The sequence below is a fragment of the Grammomys surdaster genome, unplaced genomic scaffold (genome assembly GCF_004785775.1).
Source record: "Grammomys surdaster isolate TR1022 unplaced genomic scaffold, NIH_TR_1.0 211, whole genome shotgun sequence".
Classification (NCBI taxonomy): domain Eukaryota; kingdom Metazoa; phylum Chordata; class Mammalia; order Rodentia; family Muridae; genus Grammomys; species Grammomys surdaster.
The window spans coordinates 7,187,396-7,210,047 of NW_021604656.1; the positions used below are offsets into that span (position 1 = coordinate 7,187,396).

The following is a 22,652-nucleotide window of genomic DNA, read 5'->3' on the forward strand; positions in this document are numbered from 1 at the left end:
AGATGCGCCTGCCTCTGCCTCTTGCCTACTGAAATTAAAGTTGTGCCTCACCTACCACGCCTGGCCTGAACCTCATTTCACAGCAGGACCCTGATTACAGCAGGGTTCCCATGTAAGCTTTTCATGGTTTTCCTTCACTTATCAAATTATGTTGACTTCGTAATTTGACGCTCTTGTGGACTGTCAACTATCTGACCACTGCCTTTCTAGTCAATATCCTGTGTAAACATCCATGCCTTAGTCAAAATGAAGGTCATGTGGGCTGCCGTGTGACTCAGCAGCACACTTCCTGCTCACTGCTGAGTGTGTGTGTGAGGCCGTTGGACCTCTGGCATAACATACCTTCCAAGGCTTCCACTCTTTCTCCATACCTTATCATTTTTCTTTTATCCTCATTTGTGTTTTTCTTTTCTCCCATGTCCTCTTTATTAACCACACACTGCTTCAGTGCCTGCTCTATGCTGGCAGACAGACCAGCGTTGGGAATCCCAGCTCTTCTCGAGGCTCCTGTAACTTATTGAGAGAAGGCAGAGAAGCATACTGAGGATTCAGCACATTTCTATTAACGGAGGGAGTGAGGAGGCCTGAGCTGGACACCCAGGACCCACATGGTGGAAGGAGAGAAGCGTGACTCAGCGTGCTCTCTGACCTCTACACCCATGCTGTGACATGTGCCACCTCAGTAAATTAAAATAAACTAAAACAAAAAGGAAAGACTTTAAGTTTCAGAGGATTTGATGCCCTCTTCTGGCCTCCATGGGCACCAGGCATACACACAGTAAATATACACACACACGCACGCACGCACACACACACACTCATACTCACTGGGTCAGTGCTCGTGTTTCTCACTTCTGCTCTCACACAGTGCCCTGCCACTCGGCAATCTTCTCAAAGGTCAAAGACAGTACCTTCATGAATTATATGTGTATGACTGAATAGACTAAAGAAAACAAAGTTCCTGGAGCAGGTAATTACTCTAGCAATCCACAGCAATCAAGAGCTGTTTGTTCCTTTCCCCTCTCCGAGACTCCTCGCTGTTGCTGTGCCCCAGTCTCACGTGCTAGGGCCAGCCTGCTGTTTAAGCAAATCTTCTAGTCCAGACTGTATTCCCTCTGCTGGGACACTCTTCAACACATACACAGGAAAACTCTCTACCCATCATCTGACGTAAGCTTTCTCACTTTCTGCTGAGGAACACGTGACACCCTGTGCTTACTCTTGGAAACATGTGTAACTAGTTTTTGCTCTTCCTTTGCCCACCAGACGTGAGGACACCAGCCACATTCTCTCTACCCATGTTGCTGTCCTGTAGGGTTAGCACACAAAGGTACCACACTGTTCGGGAGACGTTAAAGATCACAGATTCATGGAAGAGTAAATTAATTTTATTGACTGATGAAAAACTAAAGTCGTAAGAAGTTTGGACATAAAACAATAATCAAGTTCTGCTGGTATTCTGTATTTTCTTTTAACTTTAAGCCAAAAGAACATAAAACTGTAGACTACGAGTGAACTAGTTGCTTTTAGTTCCTTCAACAAAAAACTGCAGTTTAGCAGTTGCACAGCATTAAATATACACATTTCTGCAAAAGTGTCAAAGTACTGTGTGCTGGCCTCCAAGGCCGTGATCACCTACACTGGTCGGGCTCGCAGTTCCTTTTCCCCTTCCTGCCGCCCTGTAAGGAGAAACAGCAAGTTACTCACGTTACTGAAGATGCACCGTCTCAGGGCGCTCAGTTTATGAGCACACAAAATCAAAAGCACAGCTATTTCCACTCTGCAGCTCCAACAGTTACTTTAACAAACATGACAGAGGTAATAGCATTTCTATATAGATCTGTTCAGGCTCAATCAATAAGATCACAGATATCTCATTTTCTCAGAGCCCATTTTATCCTAAATACCTTAAAAGGTACAAAACAAACAAGATAGTTTATTCTTTTCATATAATCAGCAAATTTGGTAATTCAGTTGTTTAGTTTTTTGATAATTTATAATTTAAGTTCTGTATAGTTTTGTTCTTCTAAAGATTTATTTATTTTATGCATATGAGTACACTGTGGCAGTCTTCAGACATATCATTAGAGGACATTGCATTCTATTAGAGATGGTTGTGAGCCACCATGTGGTTGCTGGGAATTGAAATCAGGACCTCTGGAAGAGCAGTCAGTGTGCCTAACCACTGAGCCATCTCTCCAGCCCCTAGTTTTGTTCTTAATCAGTACTAGAATTTTTAAAAAATTGGTTTGTGGCCTCAAGGGGAGAACAATTAATACCAACCAACCAGAGCTCCCAGGGTCTAAACCACCAGCCTGGGAGCACACATGGAGGGACTCATGGCTCCAGCTGTATCTGTAGGGGAAGGTGGCCTTGTTGGGCACCAGTGGGAGAGGAGGTCCTTGGTCCCGTGGAGGCTGAATGCCCCAGTGTGGGAGAATTTGGGGTGGGGAGGTGGGAGTGGGTGGCTGCGTGAGGGCACACCCTCACAGAAGCAGGAGGAGAGGGGTGGGATGGGAGTTTCTGAGGGGGAATGGGAAAAGGGGATAACATCTGAAATGTAAATAAATAAAATATCCAATTAAAAAAAACAACAAAACAAAATATTAATTTTATTTTTCTACATATAGGTGTTTTGCCTGCATGTATGCCTGTGTACTACTTTCATGCCTGGTTTCCAGGGATGCCAAAGGAGATTGTCAGATCTTCTGGAGCTAAAGTTAGAGAAAGTTGTGAGCTGCCATGTGGGTGCTGGGAATTGAACCCACCCAGGTCCTCTGGAAGAAAAATCAGTGCTCTTAACTGCTGAACCATCTCTTGAGTCCTAGCAACAGAACTTTGATTTTTTTAGGCTGGCAATAAGGGCAAAACACTCACACACATAAACTGAAAATGAATACTTTACAGGATTAAGACTATAGTAAATACATTTCTAAGTCATATTAGGGCATGGCAGGCCCAGGCTCATTTGACACCACAGCAGCTACCTTAACTTCTCTCACCCTTTCACCCTGACAGCTTCTCTTCTGGAATCAAATACACCAGTTAAAGAAAACCCAAAACCTCTTTTAAATATATGAATGCTGTTAGCCATTTCTGATCATGCAGAAGGCCAAAAAAGATTTATTCATTTAGGGAAAAAAATGTACTGATTTTGTGAGAAATTAAAAGTGTAAATAACACTCTTTTTTTGATTTTTCAAGACAGGGTTTCTCTGTGTAGCCCTGGCTGTCCTGGAACTCACTCTATAGACCAGGCTGGCCTCAAACTCAGAAATCCACCTGCCTCTGCCTCTCAAGTACAGGGATTAAAGTCGTGTGCCACCACTGCCTGGTGTAAATAACATTTTTAAAAGGTATTTATTTCTTGCTAGAAGGAAAAAAGGTTTAGAAAACATTCCTTTAAGGTAAATATCCACTATGCTGAGGATTAGCAGTGTGTTTCTGTCTTACTTAAGACACCAGTGTGTGTCTTAAAATTATCACGCTTCTCAATTATGAGAATTACCAATAACACACCTGGGATAAACATCACTGACTATGATAGTGCCAATGTGAAAAATTCAATGAGATCAAAAAACAAAACAAGCTGGGATCCCTTCATGGTTAGGCAGAGGCAGCAGATCTCTTGTGAGTTCAAGGCCAGCCTAGTCTATAGAGTGAGCTCCAGGACTGCTAGGGTTGTTACACAGAGAAACCCTGTCTCAAAAAACAACCAAACCAAACCAAACCAAACCAAACCAAACCAAACCAAACCAAAACAAACCAAACCAAACCAAAACAAAACCAAAAACCCAACCCAACCCCAACCAAACCCCCAAAACCAATGCAACTAAGAGACATATGAGGACTGCTTTTAGCATCTCATTATGATCAGGCTGTCCTTGAACTCATAGAGAACTCTGAGTGCTGGGATTAACGGTGTGTGCCACCATGCTAGGCTGGGTTAAATACTGTTTATATTCTCTATGCTACCAGTGGCTTTTAAGACTTTTTGCCCAAGATTTCGCATTAATGATTTATATATGTTTGTGTAAGTATGTAAAAACACATCTGACACATTTACTAATGGAAAACAGTGATGACTGCTTTCAGTTGTTTCAATAGGAAAAGAAGAGCTGAAATATATCCTTAAGCCTAGCAGAACCTAAAATATCATCAAAACAATAGTGAATGTAGACAACACTGATGAACATGGCCACTGGGTGAAAGGTCGCCCACTCTCACCTCCCCACTACATATTACTTGTCGGTTAAAAGGACAGACAATTACAGTGGGATAACAAGCAGGTGGTCACCCATGAGCTGTGTGTCACCTGTGCCTTCCTGTTATATGATTAGTGGCACACAGATGTCTAATGCACTTCCTGAATCACTTTGGATATTGTTGTATATATCAATATCTAAAATTACCTTTATATTTTTGAAAATGTACATTATCTGGCCAATAACAAAAGCAACAACAAGGAGCTAGAGAGATGGTTCAGTGGTTAAAAACACTGGCTGATGCTCAGGAGGCCCTGGGTTCAGTTCCCAGCCCAGGTTGTGAGGTTCACAAGTGTTTTCAACCCCAGCATCAGGGGATCCAACACCGTCTCTGGCCTCCACAGGCACAGTTCTCCCACCCCCCAGGACAAATAAACACACACACACCTATTTTTTTCTCCCCCGCTTTTTTCTTTTTTTACAAAAATCATCAATATTATTTAGTGAACAAATCATGGCTTAAAAATAAAATAGCACATTCATTCTTTTATTGTATCTACTCCAAAAGTAGCTATAAAGAAAATGCCAAAATTATAAAAACATACCTGGTATTTGGCTAATTCTGCCTGTAATACCTTCACTTTAGATCTTTCTTGTTCCAGTGCGGCGTGAAGTGAAGACACCTACAACCAAATAATCAGTAACCGGTTTGGAAAGTACATTAATTCTGAACATCTCCACTGAGATAAAACCTGACAACTGCCAGGATCTGAACCGCTCTTCCCATGATTCCCGTGAGACTCTCTGCAGGTGCGTGCTAGACCAGGAGGGCACGCCTATGTGAGGGAGGACCATGTCTAAGAACGGGGGGGAAGCTTGGCATGCTGTTTACCTTCATGTCCACCAGTTCACACCCAGGCCTTTTCACTCTCCTTAGGACACACCCACCATGTTTAATTAAACAAGCAGACACCTTGCTACGACATAACAATCTTCCCATCCTGCCTCAAGAGCAGTACTCCTGTTTAGTTGGGCATAGCAAGCCAGTCTCAGAAGAGCATAAGGAAGCAACCAGCACACCCCACAGCCCTCACCTGAACTGTCAGCTCGTTCTTGATACTCTGAGACTCATCAACTTGCAGAAGTATCTCGGCCTTATCTTTCACTGAGAGAAAGGAGAACAACAGTGTTATTGCCTCAGGACGGCAGGGCTGAGTGAGACACAGAACAGTACAGAGCATGGCTTCCTCAGGACAATGGCTTCCTCCTCTCTGCCTAACGCACGTTCTTAGGGAGCTTGACTGCTCTTACCTCTCATCAAAGTCTGCGCAGTATTACAGGCGCAGTTTTTAAAAAGTAATTTAAAATTTTCTGTACTGTTGAAATATTAATTGCATTGATACGATGATTAATTTTTCAATTTACCATAACTAGGGACAGATATATAGGAAAATTGAAAAAATTATATAGGAAAAAAATTAAATATCTTGAGTATCTATTTATTAGGTCTTGTTACTTCTTGTATTTTTGTTATACTTATTTACTGTGTGTGTGTGTGTGTGTGTGTGTGTGACATGCCACCGTCCACGTGTGTCAGGACAACTAGCAGAAGTCAGTTCTTTCGTTCTATCATGTAAGTTCCGGGGAATCAAACTCAACTTGACCACGTCTGATAGAGCCCCTCAGCATCGCCTACTCAGCTGTCATTCTATATTGTAGCCCAGGTTGCCCCTTGGACACCTGATTCTCTTTACCTCAGGCTCCGAAGTGCTAGGACTGCAGAAATAAACCATTACAGTTGGCTTCTTGGCTAATCTTAAAAGCAAGAATTTTTTTCCTTTTTTTTTAGACAGCGGTTTCACCTTGCAGCCTTGGCTGGTCTAAAACTAAGAGATCCACCCACCTCTGCCTCCAGCATGCTGGATTAAGGTTGTGTTGTCTCCACGGCCCAGCTAGGTACGATAATGTGTAAGAACTCGAACTGCAACCCTCTATGTGAATAGTGGCAAACATGCTTGACAACAGGTGCTTTTAGAGGCCTTATAGTGAGAATATTACAACAAACTATCCAACTCTTATCACTCTGGGGAACTTTTAATTTTGTTGTGTTGATAAAACATGTAACCTGACGATTTGTCTTCAGATATTAAGATTAGCTTTAATTCTAAAAAGATACACAAAGACTGAGTACAGTGGTGTAAGCCTCTAATCCAGCCTGGGGAGGCGGATGAGCTCACCACGAGTCTGGTCTATACTGCAGGTCTCAGACCAGCCAGAGCTACTTAGTGAGGCCCTATCTCAAAGAAATAAAGCAAGGGTGCTGGAGAGGTGGGGTGGCTTGGCAGTTAAGAGCACTGGCTGCTCTTACTAAGAACCTGGGTTCAACATCCAGCCACAAGGTGGCTGACTACTGTTGTAATTCCAGTTCAAGGAGCTCTGTTCCCCTCTTCTGGTGTCTTTGGCAGCAGCCATGTTTGCAGTCCATATGCACACACACACACACACACACACTTATTTTTACGTATGTATACACACATATATGCATTATATATATATATACACACATACACATATGCATTATACATGTATATACACATACATATGTATTATATATGCATACATACATATACACATGCATAACACACACACATACACGGATTATATATATACATGTGTCACGAGTGTCACTTACTCTCTCCCTCCTGAAGCATTTTCAGTAATTGTCCATTTCTTGCTTTTACTTCTTTATATTTTGCCTAATAGTCAAAGGAAAGAAATTTTAATTTTTAAAGTAAATGATAAATCATGGCCTATTTTAAATTTATTAGGCTGTGCATTCTATACTTCCCTAAAATCATAAATCATTTATGAAATAAACAGAATATAGGATGTAAACAAACTACTTAATTAAGCCTCTGAAAACTTAACGCGAGGTGATGTAGCACGTAAAGCCTGAGGACCGAGTTTGATCCCAGAAACACAAAGATACAAGGACAAATTTAAATGTAAGAGATTTCAAAGTAGAGAGGCTAAAGGTCAAGTCAGGGAAATATTAAAATTTCCTGAAGGATCCTTTTTTATTTCTTCCCTAAATAAAAACTTTAAATAATTCCAACTAATTTCAATAAAAGTAAAAAGAAAATGGCCCCAGTGTTTTGGCAGTGCTGGCTGCAAGTCTCATCAGGACCCCAGTGTTGCGCTACAGCTGCCACTGTCAAACACAGAGCTCGCGGCTGGTGGGCTTCCTCAGCTCCTCTCTCCAAACGGCTTGGCTCCTTCTAACCCTCATAAACGATGATATTTCACACATTCATGAATAAAAGGAACTATGCTCTCACATGGATCGTTTCAATGTTTGATAGTTATCTCCCCAGTCTTCACTGAACATTTCCTTAGTAGTCTGAAAAACTTTCAAATATTAATAAGCAATAAAAAATTAGTAAAAAAACCAATATATTAAATTATAAAAAGATAAAAGCCTAAAAATATCAATGTGAAATTTTCTTTCTTCATCTACTAGATATGTGCAGAATTTCCCAGTTTCGTCTTTATTTCCACAGTGCTGGGGTCCAACCCAGGGTGTCTCACCAAATACAAAAAAGGCAAGCAGATACCACTGAATGATGCCAGAGCCCAATGTATTTAAATATATTATCTATTACTGTTGTTGTTGTATTTTGAGACAGGGTTTCTCTGTGTAAACCTGGCTCTCCTAGAACTTGCTCTGTAGACCAGGCCAGCCTTGAACTCAGAGAGATCTCCTTGTCTCTGCCTCCAAAGTGCTGGGATCAAAGGCATGAACCACCACCACCTGGATTTAAATTTATTTTAAATTCTATGAAAGTGACTTTTACTAAACAGTACTCTATCCAATTAAATTGCTGATCATTATTTCCTGAGTAATACTTAAGAACCAGATGAAACAGGGCTGCTTGCTGCACACCAGCCCCAGCCCTGGCACAGCACAGTGCTCAGTAAGTAATCAGTGTACTAACATTAGTTAGAAGACAGAGAATACTTGAGAAACAGGAGTATCATTGTCAAAGTCTAAAGGAGAGTAGCAAGAGAATGCTTCGTAAGTTTGTGGTTAAAGACAATTGTAGGGGCTGGAGAGCCAGAACACCTGTTGCTCTTTCAGAGGACCCTGGTTTGGTTCCCAGCACCCACATCAGGTGGTTCACAACAACTCTAAGTCCAGCTCCAGGGATCTGACAACCCCTTCTGAATTCCACGGGCAACTGCACACACATGCACATATATACAAGCACACATATACACAAGTAAGAATTTTAAATCAATCTTTAAAAGAATATAATTGTTATATAAAGGATTAGCAAAGATATAGAGAAATTAGAATCTGTATGCATTTCTGGTAAAATAACAGTTGCTTTAGAAAGGCTTGGATGTCACAGAATAAAACAAAACAATTATGTAATCAGCAATTCTACTCTTAAATTATTCAATATACTCAAAGACCTAAAAGCAGGCCTGCAGATACCTGTATACCAATACACAAAATGTAGTCTGTATATGTAAGAGAATGTAGGCCAGTGGATCAAATTCTGATAAATCCTGTAACAGGGAGGAACCTTGAAAACAAGTTAAAAGAAATAAACCAGAGAGAAAAGGACAAAAACTGTGTGACTCTACCAAAATGAAGGATCAAGACCAGGGAATGCACAGAGGTGAATGGTTGTTAGGGGGAAGGGTGGGCATTGTAAGCGGTTGAATTACTACAGTTTCCGCATGGAAACCGCAGTGATGGTCACACAGTAAGGGGAAAGTACTTAACACCACTGAACTGTTCATCCCAGCACTGGGAGGCAGAAGCAGGCTGATCTATGTGAATTTGAGGCCAGCCTGGTCTACATAGTGAGATCCTGACTCAAAACAAAGAAAAACTAACTACATAAACACTCCTACTGAATCATGTGCTTAAAATGGATTACATATCTAACTACATGTAATAAATTATGTATTCTATAATATGTATTTTATAACAAAATTTATTCCATCATTCAGACTTAAGTGAATAATCAATTAGAAAACCTGATGGGAGACTATTCCTTGTAACTGAATAATAAACATATATTAAAAACCCAGAAAATATAAATTCATAATTCTTTTCTTTTACAAACTAAGTGGATACATACCTCCCACTGAGTGATCACAGCTTTGAGCTTCTGAATCTCTGCATCTTTCCTTTCAAGTTCTAACTTTAGTCTTTCAATTCTTCCATCTTTTAGACCCACTTCCTGAAAAAAAGAAAAATACTGCTTTTGACCAAGAGTGCTCCACCCAGCATAGTTTTACCACAGTGCTTTGTAGAAAGATTAAGAGGAAAAATACAGACATAATTTTTTTCGGCAACTTTAAATCACTACATCTCTACCTTCACTAAATTACATGATCCTAGTCACACACAGTGAAAGCAAGTGAGGTGTTTGTTTGTTTGTTTTTTGACACAGGGTTTTTTCTCTGTGTAGCCTTGGCTGTCTGAGAACTCACTGTCCTGGGACTCACGTCATAAACCAGGCTGACTTTGAATTTGAGAGACCTCCTGTGTCTGGCTCCCAAATGCTGGAATGAAAGGTGTGTGTCATTAGGCCCAGCTCTGTTTTGATGAATGTAAACTGGTTCCACTTTCCCCGAGGGGAAGGCACACCGATGCTCAGTAAGGAGTTTCCAGGTGCCGGGGCAAAGGACCAAAACAGTTTTGTCATATCAAACATGTCTAGTGCAGTATGGAGGCTTCACATCCACAAGCACATATAAGCCAACATTTAAGCATGAGACAAACTTCTGGGCAGTGTCGTGAAGAGGAGGCCGCCATGGAGGTTGGCTGCAGGGAGGGGAGATGGCACAAGATGACTGAGTTGGGTATGGTGACCTATGCTGTGGCCTCAGTGCCTACAAGGCTAGAAACAGGGGACTATTTGAGCCTACAAGTTAAACCCAAGCAAGACAAAGGTCACTACTCGTTTCTCTGAGAACATCTGAAAGAACTGTCTGGGCCTGTACCCATCTCACTGTTTATGAGCTCTGTAGTAGGGGTGATCTCTGTTAGAAGGCTCTTGTGTTTTGGGGCTGTGATTTTCTCATCTATTGGTTTGTGTATCTTCCCATCTGGGGGTGACCGGCTTTCTCTTGAAGGTTTGATCCTGGTACACTCAGAAATGGAAAAGCAAACTGCCTTTGGAAGTGGCCTCTGCTTCCCTCCTTCCAGACAGGGCGAAGTGCAGACGCTCTGCTGGCTCCTGTGCTGCCTGCCTGGGCCTCAGCTCTTCCCAGGCTCCTTTGATTTCTTTTGTGGGTTTCCAAAGCTGTTCTCTCTTTGGAATAGAGCCTACCTTTTTCCTTATTCCACTTTTCTTAAAAGCTTCACTGGCCTGCGCAGGGACATTCTGTAGTCTGCCATCTTGTCTGATGACATGTATGTATGTATGTCATCTGTCTGTCTGTCTGTCTATCATCTATCTAGTATGTTCACCTGTGCCTATGCATGCAGGTACACATGGAGGTCAGAGGGTATTTCTCAGCCTTCTAAGCACTAGGATTATAGCCCTGAGACACCACATCTGGGTTATTTTAATACAGATAGTAATCTAATTGAACTACTATTTAGTGACTTTTCTGACTCCCCAGTGTATTTTTTGAATTCTACATGTTGTTATCTATAGGTACGGTTAATTTGTTCTGACTTTGCTATATAATTTGCACATGAATTCATGTATAGAGCTGGGGTGGGGAGCTGGCACACACCTTTAATCCAGTTCCAGAACAGCCGAAGCTATACAGAGAAAGTGTCTTGAAAAACCCAAGGAAACAAACAATGCCCCCACACACATACAAATCAACAACAACCACCACAACAACCACGTGTAGAATTACTACAGCACGAGTCATATCCATCTCTTTGGTTTTTCAAGACAGCGTTTCCTCTGTGTAGCCCTACCTATCCTGGAACTCTTTCATTTAGACCAGGCTGGCCTTGAACTCACAGAGATCCACATACCTCTGCTTCCCAAGTGCTGGGATCAAAGGTGTGTGCCACTAGAGTCTGGCTCCGCACTGTTTTCAGATGGTTACAGCAATCCTCACGCTGCTCTCTAGGATGCTATGTCGTCCTGTCTCCTTACACGTGGTTGTTATCTAGCCCTGTGTATATTCTTTTTCTTTAATTTTTCCTAGACTCAGCAATAAAATTATTATTACTAAATACAAATTTATTATGCTAAAAAATTCTTTCCTGTTTACAGACTAAATCACAAGCCAGGCCTTAAGTATTGTACAAGTCTTCACAATCTACCTCACCATCTGCACACAGCATTCTTTGAATTAAATCACTTTCTACTTCCCTGTGTCTATAGTTTACAGAAGACATTCTAGTTTCTTCTTCCTCATGTTCAGGTCCTCTGTCCTGCTGGCTTTCAGCTCAAGCCTTAGTTTCTGGGCAGAAACCTTTCTTGCTGTCCCATCCTATTACAACAATGTGCCTATTCTGTGTACTCACAACTCTTTATCTATAAAACAATGGTTAAATGTATACCGTGTACAATATACTCTGTTAAGCATTTTAAATTTTAATTTCTAACTCTCCTAAAAATCATGTAAAAAAAAAAAAGAAACAATTATGTCTCTAGTGCAAGAGCACAGATGGGCTGCAATGCTAATATTTTCACTGTATTGTTTGGTTTCAACATCTATCCTCTTTCATTCTATCTCGCTGCCATCCAGCCTTACACAGCACTAATGCCACGTGGTCATCAATTACACTTACACACTCCACTCAGTTCTACCAGGGGCGGGCACCTGAGCATTCACTGTTCTGTGCCTGAGACAGGAGCGTCCTACTCTCCAGGACCAGTTCTTAACTATACACACAGCGCAGCATGGGCTCCATATGTGTTGGTTAACTGCATATTCACATTATTCTTTACAGAATAAAGACTAACATAATATCCTAAAACTATCACTTTAGACAATTAAAATTGAAATCTGAAGTCTACTTTCCTTAAGAAAAAGAAAAAGAAAATTTCACTGTGACTTTAGGAGAACGTTATTTTACATGCCTGGTCGTGCTCTGGGGCAGGACAGTTATCTGTTCCGTTCTGTTCTGTAAGTTGTTCTCTCCTTTTTTCTCTAATAAGAATCTTATGAACATCATCTTCCAGTCTATTGAAGAATCCCCCATCATGTGATAAAGTCTGAGAAGAATTTGATTCCTGTCAAAATAAATCCTGAGTTACTATCATTCAACACAAACATTTACACATTCACTAAACCTCACGAGTCACTAACGGGAAGAAAGGTTGCTCGGAGACAACGCGTCTCCCTACCCTGCCTCCAGCAGACACGCAGGAGCGGCAAGGAGTGGCAAGGGTCTCTTTCTTACTTCTTCCTATGATTGACACCTTCTAGAGGCCGGGTCTTACAGCAGGGCCCAGACTGGTCTGGGACTTGGGATTCTCCTGCCAAGCTTTGCATATACTGAAACTGTGGCTCTGGAACCACATGCCCGGCACTGTTGGCCTTTTGACTGTTGTACACACACCGTGCAGCTCACTCCATCATCACTGAGAAGCCCCAGTTTACTGCATCAGAGATGTACACTGCCTACCACCGACAGCTTTACTTTCTCCTCACCGGCACTCCTCAACAGTCACTCTTTCTCAAATACTCTTCTTGGCCTGTGGCAGCACTAATTCTCTGTCTTTATAAACATATCTATTCTGCTCATTTCATATAAACGGAATATTGTGTTTTCTGCTCCAAACTTCTTTGGTCTACCACTATGTCTGCCAGCCTTGTCCATGTGATAGCATGGATTAGTACTCCATTTCCTGCCACGTGGTATCCCACTTTACATCGTCTTTCTCTTCACACTGGTAGATGGTCAGCTCAAATGCTGCTTTCAACACTTACATACAAGATGTTTATGGATGTTTCCAGTTCTGTTGGGCATATACCTAGGAGTAAGGTTACTGGGTGGTGTCAGAGTCTATGTTTAACCTTCTGAGATGTTCCAGCTAGTGCTCCAAGCAGTTCCCTATTTTACAATCCCGTCAGCAACATGGGGCAGCTCTAACGTCTATATTCTCAGCACTACGCTGTTATGTTTCTGCTGCAGACACCCTCATGGACATGAACACCTACTTCCTCAGGGCTTTGAGCTGCATTTCCCTATGGCTGATGGAGCAGGCCATTAGCTTTACTATTTATAAGTTTACTGGATACTGTAGAATCTTTTTAGAGAAATGTTTACTTAGAACCTTTGCTCGTTTTTTAACTGAGTCACTTGCCTACTTACTGTTGGCAAGATGCCCCCACAGTTAAGGTGTGTGCTGCTCTTGCAGAGGCCCCGAGTTCAGTTTCCAGCATCCACTTTGGATGGCTCACACAGCCTGTATCTCTAGCTCCCAGGCATCTGACAGCACCTCCTAGCCTCATGTACGCCTATCTGTTCCCTGGGCATATATGTATATTTATAAGAAATTTAGATGTAAAAGAAGATAATTTATGTACTATAAAAAGCTGCTCATAGTGACAATTAGCTATAATCCCAGTTAGTGACAGAGAGGCCAGAAAAACCTGTCCTGCAAGGACATCAGATTTCGTGGATCTCTTCCATGCCCTTCCACTTCCAAGTCTGTGAATAAAATGGTTTGCTGTCACACACATGTACCCTGAGATAGTAAGAAGGTGAAGAGCAATTAAGGAAGACATTAGACATTGACCTTTGACCCTCACAAACATACACATGTGCACACACACAAACATGTACACATAAAAAAATATGTATTTTAAATAAACACCTCACTAAATATTATTTGTAAATATTTTCTCTCATTATAAGGGTTGTCTTAGCACATTTTTCATGATGTCCTCTATACAACACAAAAGTTTTAATTTTCTTTAGACTGCACGTGTGCTTAGGTGAGCACCTCACTTTACTTTTGCCCTCTCCTAAGGCACAGAGTTCCTGCTCCTACATTTAGCAAACCTAGGACTTAGATCTGCCTTTGTGGTGTTGGGGCTCAGGCCTCTGCATGACCTCACTGGTATCAGTGGTTGGATGCTGGGTGAGTCCATTTTTCTATATATGCAGAAGGCGTCCAAATGTATTCCTTTGCACAGAGATATCCAACATTTTTTCATGAAGACCATTTTCCCACACTGAATTGTCTTGGCACTCAGTCAAAAATCAAGCAAATGCAAATATCAAATTTTATTTCTGGACTCTCAATTCCATCAACCTCTATGTGAACTCACTCTCAATGCTGTCAAGTCTCAGTATCAAACAGACTCCATTGCTACAGCTTTACATTTGCACTGTTCTGAGCTGCATTTACAAGTCATTTTGACATAAACTATGTGTATAAGTAAAGGCAGTACTAAAGAGATGTGACTTTACACACTCTCTAATGAAGTAGGATTCCCCCTCTCCTTGTTATCAGGCAGAGACTACAGGAAACGCTCCTCGAGTCCCCATTCGCCTTCTGGCTACAGAGTTTTATCAAGTCCACTTCTGTAAACAGTCACACAGTTCAATCCATGGCTGCTCAGTGTTTACCTGCACATCACCCAAGAAAGGGAAATGTCTGAATGGAATTTATTTGTATATCAACACAAAAGAGTGAATTACCTGTAGAGAACTTCATGTTCTATAGAGCATGTCAACACTGTTTTACTTTCATCTCATAAACTCCAGGACAGAGCAGGCATCCCACTAAGCAGTCAAGGTTGTGATGCCCAGGACCCACTGCTAAGAGGCACAAACGTCATTCCCAGTACTGCTTTGTAAAACTACCATATTCTGTCAAGCTCTCACTTTAAATCATAAAACAGTGTTGAGCTCCCATGACAGGAGCAGCATGCTGGGAACACTAACAGCTTCTGGATTTACATTATTCAGTGGCCTTGTTTGCCTGACTGAGTTTTTGAGACAGATCTCACTCTTCAGTATTCACTTTGGCTGGCCTTGAGTTCACAGAGACCTACACCTCCATGCTGGGATCGAGGGCATGCCTACCATGCCAACCATCTTTTGACTGCTATTCCTCTTACCAGTATTCCTATCCCCTCAAAATCTTAGCCCCTCAGTATTTCTGAATGACACACACATAAAACACACTTAAATCTGGCAAAAGATTTGAGAAGACTGTTCAAAGATTTCTGACAAGTCTATGAAAATATACTTATCAGTTATCAGGAAAATGGCATTTGAAATTCAGTGAGACCAACTACATCTCCACTAAGTGCTAGCAAGGGTATGTAGAAACTACAACTTCTTACACACCACTGGAGAGACTAGTAAATACCACATCCTCTCTCTAAAAACCACCATCTCAATTTGACAGGCTTTTAAACAGACATGTCAACCAGGTCTCCTGTTGTAGGCCTATAAAAACAGCTACTTGGGAGGCTGAGGCAGGAGGATCACCAGTTCAAGGCTTGCCTAGATACAGAGTTCAGAGCCAGCATAGATAACTTAGTGAGATCCGGATATAACTCAGTAGTAAATGCTTAAGGCCCTGGGCTCGCTTCCTAGGACATGACAAACAGTAAACAATTCAGGCCCCCACCTCAGCAAAAAGAAAGTAAGAGCACTAGACAACCTAGCAATTTTAACTCAAGACAGCCACCTGAGAGAAATAAAAACACAGAACCACATAAACACCAAACTAACTGAATAAAAAACATTAGCACAATGAAATAAATTCAGCAATAAAGCTGAATGAACTATTTATTATTTGCTTGTTTGAGACAGGGTCTCACTCTGTAGTGCAGGATGGCCCAGAACTATGTAGACCAGGATGGCCTTGCCTCCTCCATGTTGGGATATAGTGTGCAACTATGTGTAGCTGAATGAACTACTGACACATAACACAACATGGATCAACCTAACAACACTATGCCATGTGAAAATAATCAATCATAAAAGACCACACTGGGGGTGTTCAGAGGTTACCAGAAAGTGCCAATCTGTAGAAATCAAAACCAGAATAGTCATTGCCAGGAACTCGAGAGGGGAACACAAGGGAACTCTGGGGACTGTAGAGAATTCTACATCTAGACTGTGACCCCGGCCATACGGCTCCCTCAGTCACTATAGATTCTACATCTAGACTGTGACCCCGGCCATACGACTCCCTCAGTCACTATAGATTCTACATCTAGACTGTGACCCCGCCATACGACTCCCTCAGTCACTATAGATTCTACATCTAGACTGTGACCCTGGCCATACGGCTCCTTCAGTTACTATAAATAGGGCTGTGAGTTTAGCTTTTTGCAAAATAATTGTTTAATATATCCAAGACACTAGATTTGATTCTCTGTTTTTATGCCTTAGTTATATACATGCAATGGAAAATTTATTGCAAATTATATAACTCAATAAAACTGCTATTTTAAATTGCATTTTGCTTACTGAAGAGGATGGAGGCCAGAGAAGAACTTGTTCTCTGCAAGTGTTAGCACTCTTCTTCCATCAAGTGGGGCCCAGGGAATTGAACCTGGGTCATCAGGCTTGGCAGCCAAGTGTTTTCCTTCTGAGTCACATTACTAGCTAGTAAAGCTGCTTGCAAAGAAAAGCTGCCCACGACCTCATTCCTCCTGAAGACTAGAGCATGACCTACTTGTGCCATACACTCTGTACACTCCCATACACACCTTGCCTCCACAAAGTAATCGTGACCCTGAGTTTACTGTGTATCACCTCCATTCTGTTACTGTGCAAACAGCACTAAAAACATACCTTCTTTCTGTGTGTCTTACTTCACCCATACACTTGCTTGGCTTAGGGATTTTGCAATAGGGACACCATGGCACAATCTGAGTAGGACCTACACATCATGTCTGGTGAGCTCGAGTCTCTTCTTGTCTAGAAAACACCCCTTTCCACAACCCACTTCTTCTCTTCACATGTTCTTATTGGAGACCAGGTGAGCTGTCAGACAGAACTTCCATTTCCCAGGTCTTCTGGGAATCAGCCCCAGGCCTACTCACAGCAGGCAAGTGCTCCACCATCAGCAACATATCCAGTTGCCCAACTGCTTCTTCTCAGCATCCTTTCACTTACAGCTCTGAGCCCTGAGCCCCGGGTAGCAGATACCCCTCTTGAGGGTCGACTTATGTTTAGGTTAAGCACTGGTTTTGAGCACACTTTCTAAGTTTTGCTATCCTTAAGTATCTTCACTACTTCATAAACCTCTACTAAAGAGAAGTATCTGGATTTGTTCCAAGTCTTTTCTTGGGTAAGATGTAAGGGGTAGGCCTGGCCATCACACACACAAATACCAACATCTGTGTACATGTTGCTAGGTGGTCGCATACGTAAAATTCTCTAGAGCAGTGTATCAGTGGCAGCCAGCAGTATGATCTTGTATGTGTTTGTGTATATTTGAGTGCTTCTGCACATGTGTGCAGAGGCCAGAGTTGGACATCAGACAGCCTTTTTTAAAAACACCACTTTCCACCTATCCCTTAACCTCTCTGTGAACCTGGGGCTTGTACCAGCTTAGCTGGGCTGTAAGCCAGCAGCCCAGCAATTCTCCAGTTTCTGCCGTCTCAGAGCTGGGACTGCAGGCATACGCAGGACGCCCTTTTCCATCCAACTGTGGCCTTCATGACTGCCCTGCAGCACTCTGCTACTGAGCCACCTCTCTAACCTAACACTTTCTCACCGTTACCCCCATTTCTAAGGGTGCCACACAACCTCTTAGGGGACAGATGTCCAGCTTTGCAATATACACATCTCTTAATACATCTCACTACACAATCTTTACAACGGTCCATCTATACACGCTTTTTTCCCCTCCCCCACTAGTTAAGTATTTGTAACAGGTGGTGGTTGTCAGTTCTCTCCTTCCACCAGCTGAGTCTCAAGGACCCAATTCAGGTTGTCAGGCTTGGCAGGAAGCACCGCTATGTGCGGAGCCATCCTGTCAGCCTTTCTGGGGTTTGTTTTTGTTTTTTATTCTGGATTTTTTGTTAGTTTGGTTCTTTGTTACAGGGACTTGCTATGCAGCTCAGGCTTGCCTTAACCTACAGTCTCTGGCCTTTGCCTCCCAGGTGTGAAACTGTAAATATGTGTCACCACATCTAGAAGGATAAGCCACAGGTAGGGTGGCATGTGTACCATGACACAGGCAGAGGTTGGAGGACAGCTTGTAAGAGTCAGTTCCGTGTGGGCCCACAGAGGTGGAGGGCACCTAAGGCATGGCATCTCCACTTGCTCCCTGGCCTCCACACACAGCCATTCACCAACACACATCAACAGCTTCGCACATACACTTGTGAACACACATGTTTTCCTCAATACACAAGAATAAATACACATATAAATACAAAAACTGAAATACAGATTTAGAGATTAAGTCACTTCTTTGAATTTTAAGATTGTATATTCATACAGATTAGGACAGTAATGCCAAATCAAATTGTAGTTTATGCAAATGATCACTTTTATTCTACTGTATTTATATTCTTATAATACCAGAAACATAATGAGTTTAGTGAAGGCAAACCTTTAAATGGCCATGTCTCTAGAAAAAGACTTACTGCTATTCATTAAAGTACTATTCTTCAGTGTTTTCTAGACTACAGGACAATCATAGTAAAACTTACCTCTGTCTTTTTACTAATATGATCTGTAAATAAAAAAAAAGAAAAGTAAAGTTTTACAGGAAAGAATTAACAAATGCAAACATTTCAACATGTAAAGAATGTAGCTGAAAGAATGTTACAAGTATAGTGTTACACACAGTTTTCCAAGATTCCTATCTGACTTACTTTTAGGCTTAGGATGTTAAAACCTAGCATAAACTTGCTAACTGTGTTCTGTCTAGGGACTACATTTTATATCCTAGTAGATGCCACTGCACCAAGGGTTGGTATTGAATTTTAAGCATGTGAGTTTTACATATAGTTCAGTTACCTAGCTATATGTATTTTTCAGAGGACAGAAAATGGAAGAGATACATATATGTCTAAAATCAGAGGGCTACTAACTGAAGATGTTCAGATTACTGTCTTCGTTGAATGAAATGAAACGTATGATAGTATAAACCTATTAGCTATATTATTTTTAGGACGCGCAAAGTGACCTGATTGTACTGTACTAAAATCCCTAACATAGTTACACATGTATATTTATAGAACTCAACAACAGAACAGTAACAATCACAGATGAAGCAAACCATGGACACACAAACTCTACAAAGCTCTTCTAGGAGGGACAACAGAGCAGGAGAAGGGAGGGGCAGCTCAAGCTAAAGCACAAGCCCACACCCTGGAATTAAGGGTGATCAGGACAATAGGTACTTGCATTTAAGTTAGGTGATTAGGACATCTGCTTAACAACGTTCTTGCCTACAAACAATTATCAATTCTCAAAGAAGAACCTGACGGAATGCCTTTCTTATGACCAACAATTAGAAAGAATGCCTCCTCATTTTCTACATCATTTGTTCATCAGAACAATACAAAACAGTCAATGTCAAAATCATTAATTCACATCAAACTAAGTTTCTGGTATGTTCTACTTAGCAATATGATGCCATAATCCAAGGAAAAAAATCACAACTGTGACCAACACAAATTGTAAAAAGTATGTAGCTTCCCTTTGCTATACTCTCAATGTGGCTACTAAGTTTATTCACAACTTAAGAAATCACGTGGAAATGAATGAGCAGTTTTAAAAAGTATTTTTGACATGTGTTTTGTCTCATGTATCCCAGGCTGACTTTTGAGGACGAAGCTGAGCTTCTGATGCCCCTGCCTCCGTCTCCTTCATGCTGGCTCCCAGGCACATACTATGAAGCCTGTGCGTATGGTGCGAGGACTGGAACTCAGCGCACCCTGCGTGCTAGACAAGCCCACCACAAAGGGAGGGAGCGGCCCTCTAGCCCCTAACAAGTGTTCTTTTCACACCTCTGCCTACATTTTAAAGAAGCTTCTTTCTTTTTAAAGAAGTTGGGCTGAAGTGATGGCTTAGTGAGGTTGTGATCCCAGGGGATGCGGTGTGATCCCAGCACCCACAGTGGCTTATAGCAGCTGTCACCTCCTGGTCTAGGGCATCTGATGCCCTGTTCTGATCTCCACAGGGACCAGGCACACATGTGGTGACAGATACACACTTAGACAAAACATTCATACAATAAAAATGATAAAATTTAAAGTTTACAAAATTTTAAAAACCTACCCACTTACTTTGCATGTGTAGTGTTTGGCCAGAATGTTTGCCAAGTGGTGCTTACAGAGGTCAGAAGAGGGTGTTGCTTTCCCTGGAACTGTAGTTACAGAGAGCTGTGATGCTGGGAATTGAAGAAGGGTCTCCTGGAGCAGCAGCCTTAACTCCTCTTAAGCTGAGCCGTCTCCATAGACCCAAAATGTATTATATAAAAAAATTATTCTTGGTAAACTTAGATGTTTTACTTCAACATGTGTGTTTTATCCCTAAACCAAAGCACCATATTTAGATTATAGGAAAAGTTTCCTCCTTTTTGCTTTAAAGGACTTTGTGTGTGTGTGTGTGTGTGTGTGTGTGTGTGTGTGTACATGTGTGCAGATGCAAACAGAAAACAGAGCTCCTGGCACTGGCGTTGCAGGTAGCTGTGAGCTGTCTGGCATGGATGCTGGGACTAGAACAGAGCTCCTCTGTATCAGAAGCAAGCACTTAACTTCTGAGCCATTTCTCCAGCCATTCTTCCCCAGGAAGAACTTTCTTGATCCTCAAACGAAAGCAAAACCTCTGAGTTTAGTCTTAGTTTCACAGAAAAGCTAGTTTCTGAAAACGGTATTTAGATTTGACAGCATTTATCCTTAGAGAATAATGCCCAATGTCGACTATGAAGGCCTAGTGCCTACGAGCCAGATTGCTTCCTGCCGTGTCAATGTGCAGTTCTAACTAGTTAGACAGAGCAGTGGTTAGTGAGCCCCTGTGGTTTCAGCAGATAGGATAATACGAAAGATCCCAGTCACATGGAGCTACTGAGCACCTGACATGTGCCTGAAGCTACTAAGTGATTGGATTTGTAAGTTGTTATGACACAGAGGCTGCTGTATAGTTCCCCTATCACAAGCAGCTTTGCAAGGTCTGTCTTTCAGAGTTTATTGGCCACTATGAGCCCTGTCTTTTCTATTTGTCAATGACTACAACAACCTCATTCTAAAATTTATGTTTTTAGAATAAGAAATATTCATTTCTAAACTATAACTTGACAGGTAATCAGTAACCGCTAAACCCTTAGGAATTATTTTAAGTTCACTATAAGCTCAAGCGAGTGTTAGGACAGCGAGTTTTCACTTGTTCTGTTAGAGAGAACGTTTTGCAGTGCAGCCTAGGCTGACCTGGTTAATGATCCTGCTGTCTCAGCACCCCACATTCTCAGATTACAGGCAAGGACCACCACAACTCCAACTATTATATTTAATTTTCTCAAAAGTAAAAATGTTAAGTTTTACTTTTAGTTAGTTTTAGAAAAGGGACAAATTCAGAACTACAACAAGGTAAATTCTTACTAAGTTTTACAGAGTCCTACTGACTGATTTAAGTTTTAAGCCCTCAAATAGTTATTTATAAACATATTTGTTTTAAATTTTGTCACTGTAAAATTCATGTTCAAATATAACTGCCATTGGAAAAATACTAAGCAAGAGAACCTTGATTCTAGCCTCTGTCCCTCGGGAAACAAATAAGCCACCATGAATAACCCAAGTTCCGGAAACACTGCACTTCGTGTTCTAAGAAACTTTCACCAAAAAAATCAGGAAGATGGTGGGTGAGTGTCTGTGAGATCAGGAGTTTGGGTGCGAATGGTTATGATAAAAAAGTGCCAAGATGCCAGGCAGTGGTGGCGCACACCTTTAATCCCAGCACTTGGGAGGCAGAGGCAGGCAGATCTCTGAGTTCGAGGCCAGCTTGGTCTACAGAGTGAGTTCCAGGACAGTCAGGGCTATAAAGAGAAACCCTGTCTCAAAAAACATGCCAAGAGAAATAAAGGTGCTAGAGAAAACAAAAATGAGGCAAGTATGACTTGCCTCCCAAAAAACCAAAAGTCTGCTAGGACACTCAACCACAACAAGCAGTCCATGGAGATGGCCCCTCTAAGGAAGGCACTGGGAAGGACGCCTGCTCCAGTAAGAGCCTCAAGAGGAATGTGTGCACTGCAAGAACCCAAAAGAAGGCTGAACCCAATTGCCAAGGAAGAACTGACACCACAGGAGAACCTCACACAAGTGCTAGCCTGGTAACAGGTCTCTGAGACTGAGGATGGCCAGAGTGCAGTTCCCCTTCCCTTGCTGCTGCCCAGAGCAGCAGGTGATCTGAACAAGAGCCAGAGACTATGGCACTGGAACTCAGCCTGCCTTAGTCCACCAGCAAAGGGTGCACAAGGGAAGAGGTCAGGAGATTCACACCATTCACCTTCCCCTGATCATAGAG

General features: G+C 41.8%; 1 protein-coding gene across 4 annotated transcripts in view; it reads right to left on the minus strand.

Moving 5' to 3' along the window:
• Positions 1 to 1,370: 1,370 nt before the first annotated feature.
• Positions 1,371 to 22,652, minus strand: part of Gkap1 (G kinase anchoring protein 1) — a 36,319-nt gene continuing 15,037 nt past the window's right edge. For 3 of the 4 annotated variants that reach the window (XM_028772164.1, XM_028772162.1, XM_028772163.1), the window contains exons 6-12: positions 18,836 to 18,858; positions 12,277 to 12,429; positions 9,358 to 9,459; positions 6,897 to 6,960; positions 5,299 to 5,369; positions 4,810 to 4,887; positions 1,371 to 1,679 (exon numbers count right to left, since the gene is read on the minus strand). In XM_028772164.1, coding sequence (XP_028627997.1) covers positions 1,632 to 1,679; positions 4,810 to 4,887; positions 5,299 to 5,369; positions 6,897 to 6,960; positions 9,358 to 9,459; positions 12,277 to 12,429; positions 18,836 to 18,858 — 539 coding nt within the window. In that variant the 3' untranslated portion in view covers positions 1,371 to 1,631. The remainder of the gene's footprint in view (positions 1,680 to 4,809; positions 4,888 to 5,298; positions 5,370 to 6,896; positions 6,961 to 9,357; positions 9,460 to 12,276; positions 12,430 to 18,835; positions 18,859 to 22,652) is intronic. The other variant, XM_028772165.1, reaches the window with a different exon arrangement.